The sequence below is a fragment of the Triticum aestivum genome, chromosome 2A, assembly GCF_018294505.1.
Source record: "Triticum aestivum cultivar Chinese Spring chromosome 2A, IWGSC CS RefSeq v2.1, whole genome shotgun sequence".
NCBI lineage: Eukaryota > Viridiplantae > Streptophyta > Magnoliopsida > Poales > Poaceae > Triticum > Triticum aestivum.
Window position 1 is genome coordinate 147,864,002 of NC_057797.1, and position 3,895 is coordinate 147,867,896.

At 45.3% G+C, this 3,895-nt stretch overlaps 1 protein-coding gene across 1 annotated transcript; it reads left to right on the forward strand.

Annotated features, from left to right (window-relative positions):
* Positions 1-1,467: 1,467 nt before the first annotated feature.
* Positions 1,468-3,212, forward strand: LOC123188073 (uncharacterized). Its single transcript, XM_044600107.1, has 2 exons — positions 1,468-2,156; positions 2,820-3,212. Exons 1-2 carry the CDS (start codon positions 1,533-1,535, stop codon positions 2,904-2,906), a joined length of 711 nt encoding a protein of 236 aa, XP_044456042.1. The 5' UTR covers positions 1,468-1,532; the 3' UTR covers positions 2,907-3,212.
* Positions 3,213-3,895: the final 683 nt, after the last annotated feature.

The window sequence follows — 3,895 nt, forward strand, 5'->3', positions numbered from 1 at the left end:
TACCTTTGTAACTATCCAGTTATGGAGTAGCATTTGGTTGGCCCAAAGCAAGTCTGTCACCATCCCGAGTACATGCGCGAGCTCGGGTCTCAGGACATAGAACGTATGTTGTACTAGAGACTCACAGATGACATATCGCTGCGTCTCATAGTTGGCTCTATCTGACTCGGACCTTATCTCAACCCGGATCCGACTACGTCGAATCTGACCAGATCCTTCCGAGTCCATATTATCCAGTTAGTATCCAATGCTCCATGGTTAGTGAGACCAAGCCATCGACCGTGTCATATGCTAGTCTAGTCGGCTGCGCGTCCACACAACCCTTTCGACTAGGGATCTTTTAGGACAGTTATCATACAATGCATAGTCCCACAAACAAGTCACGTACTTACTGATACACATCATTGATAATGTCCAAGGACTATCTTTATTCATAAACACATAGGAAATATCATCATACATGATTGCCTCTAGAACATATATCTTCAACAAGGTCTGTGTAACCTTAGCTCAAGGAGAATACGATAAGGACTGTGTGTCCTTTGATTTAAATACCAAGCCAGTCCAACCAGACATACAACTGTCACAGCAGTTGGAATGGTCTACCAAATCACTATCTTCACCGAGCTACCAGTTCTATTTCCTCAATCCTTTCAATTCCTCATTGATGAAATCGATCATTACTGTGTGAAGACTTTGACTGAAGAGTTTCTCAATTTCCTCAACCCAAATTCTCCAGTCACCTTGTCTTCCGCTTGCTTATCCTGTTCACATGCTACTTGTGCTCTGTGTATGTTTCATCTCATCATGATGACTATGCCACTGCCATGTTATGCATGCACGTGAGTACTTTATCCGCTGCTTGTATTTCGTCACTTAGCAAATTCCTCAAGTAGTAATTCCTATCGCCTATTCACCCCTCTCTAGTCGATATAACGCACTTTTAGGAACCTACTCCGGAAGATCGAAATCCAGACTGTCCGAAGTGTTGCTCCGGAACTTTCGATGCTACTTTCAGAATGGAAGCAAGACTTATAAGTCCACCTCACTTATTTAGTGTCGGCGATTGCTCCTTGCCTTGCATCCGCACTCGTCAAATCTTTGCCTAGCCGTTACGGGGACCCATGGCCGGTAATCATTTTTCGTCTAATTAATCTAATTAATAGCCAACGTGACCCCCACCCCCCCACCCCCACCACCACCACACACACACATACAAACAAACAAAGCCCATTTGATACTCGAGAGCAAAACTACAAAGCAAGCCATGTGCTTAAAAACCCGCTTAGCTTGGCACCTATATTGTAGAAGTAAGCAATGATACTTATACAAAACTTGATATATTTTTCAAATACCTACTTAAACAACTTGCATTGCATTGCATTGTAGTAGTACAAGCCATCGGTAAATCCAAACCACGAGTCACCATCGACCTCAAGCACCACATGAAAACGCACAATTTTTTCTCGATAATAACATCTCAAACGCAAATTGAAAAATCAAACCCAGTGGCTGCAGCGGCAGCAGTGGCCATGGACGAGAGGCTCCCCCAGCCGTCGCCGCCGCCGCCGCCGCAATTCCAGCTCGGGAACCCCATGTCCGCTCCGGCGTCGCCCTACTCCGCGCTCCACCCTCTCCTCCTCCCGTCCACTAACCCGCACCTCCTCCTCAAGCCCAAGACGCTGACCCTCTCGCTCTCCTCCTCCTCCCTCGCCTCCATGCCCTCCTCCTCCTCCCCGCCCGCCCCCGCCTCCGACGCATGGGAACTCGTCCACCCAACCGTCCCCGTCGCCGCCGCCTCCCCCATCGACGGCGGCCTCGACGACTGCGCCATCTTCCCACCGCGCCTCCACGAGGGCCTGGGCCTCGAGGCGGAGGCCGAGGAGGCCGCGACCAAGGAAGAGAAGGAGGAGGAGACTGATGACGAGGAGGAGTGGCTGTGGGGGTGGGGGAGGTGCCGCGCGGCGGCGAGGCGCGCGTGGGCGGCCGGGTCAGGGGCCGTGCTCGTGCACGGAGAGTGCGGATGTCCCGGGGTGAGGCCGGCCGTCTGGTCGGCCGCGGCGGCGGCCGTTGTGGTTGGCGCTCTGTTCTACGTGCGCCGGCGAGACAGGAGGGAGAGGGACCTCCTCGTCCTGCTCTCGCAGGAGAAGGATAAGGTTTGTGGATCTCGACAACCATTGGTCATGATGTGAATGTCATCTCTGTGTTTGGCACATCTTGAACTTAAGCTGAATTCATTGATTGGACCCAAGATATCTAATTGGCATCTATCATCATTAGTATTGCTGACATTCAAACAATTGATAATTTGGGAAGCCTTGATGTATGGATGAACCTTTGAGAAGCCGTTTCTATATTTGTTCTTACAATTGATATTTGTTCTTACAACGGTTGATGTTGGGGATCACTGGGAGATGAACAGATATCCTTTATTCACTCCATTTGAGTGTATTTAGACAATTGGTGTGTCAGTCATGGATGATTAGAGGTCTTGCTTTTGGGGCTGGTTCAGGGAAGCATATGGTGTAGAAGACTTTGTATCCTTCGTTTAGGTAGTGTTTTTGCCATGTTTCACAGGTTCCAAATAAACTGTACATCTCCATCTTAGCATTTATCTTGTTATAATTGATGTGTACCTTTGTCATAGCCTTCTGTCTAAACATACTCTACCAAACAACTGTCTGTATTTCTCTCATCTACGGTTGCTACTGTTGAGTCTTGTGAATAAGGTAGAAATGCATTTGGCAGATTGGCACTACTACACATATGATCGTTTTTCGATGCCCCCCTCATTATATTCTTATTCTTTCTTGTTGCAGAGGATAGCGCAACTGCTGCATCAAATTGCTTTACTGAGTGACATCAGAGGCGGCAGCGAAGCAGTTAAAATTATGAGGAACTCTTAACCGTTGCTTCACTGTAGATGAGGTTTGGTTGTAATACTGTGTAGCACTTTGGTTAGGTAGTTGCAGCATGTTTTCATCCGGAAGTGCTCCAGGACCGTGTACCTTGATCGAGTAATTATAGCTCAGTGCAATTGGAGAACTGCAAAATATCAGCTCTGGACCCCCCCCCCCCCCCCTGTTTTTAAGATTTGTAAATAGATGAGTGATAGCATTATCAGTTATAAATTTGTGGAAAAGATGTTCAAATTATTATGCTGGACCCAGATCGTATATATGAATAATTTATATTTTCAATTATTATCTTGATGGATCTGCTGAACCTTGAATTTAACGAGTACAGTTATCTTTGATCTTAATGAGTACAGTTTAAGCGATCATAAATGAACCTCTCCAGTGATTCATATGACCAGGCCACTCATTTTTGGAGGGAACAGATTGATACTGGTTATATGGGAGAAGAAAATGAAAACAAAGAACAGATATACACTTCGCTGCTTCTTTGTTTCATTACCTTTTAAACGGCAGGAGCTTCGAATTTGAAAGTTTACACACAGTTTGGAACATTTCCACGTACAAAAACAATGGTCGAAGTTGCACCATCTTGCATATATCTGATGTTTGTGTAACTGGAGAATTGCAAACATCAGCTCTGGAAACCCCCCTTTGTTGTTAAGATTTGTAAATAGATGAGTGATAACATTATCAGTTATAAATTTGTTGAAAAATTGTTAAATTAATGCTGGACTCAGGTCCTACATATGAATAATTTCTGTTTTCAAATATGAACTTGATAGATCTGCTGAACCTTAAATTTAACTTGAGTACCATGGTGATTTTCTTTGATCTTAACTACAGTTTAACCGAACATAAATGATACTGACCAGTGATTCATATGTCCAGGCCGCTCATTTTCGAAGCTAAGAACCCCAGTGTTCATGAACGGAACAGATTGATACTGGTTATGTACTGGAGAAGAAATGAAAATAAAG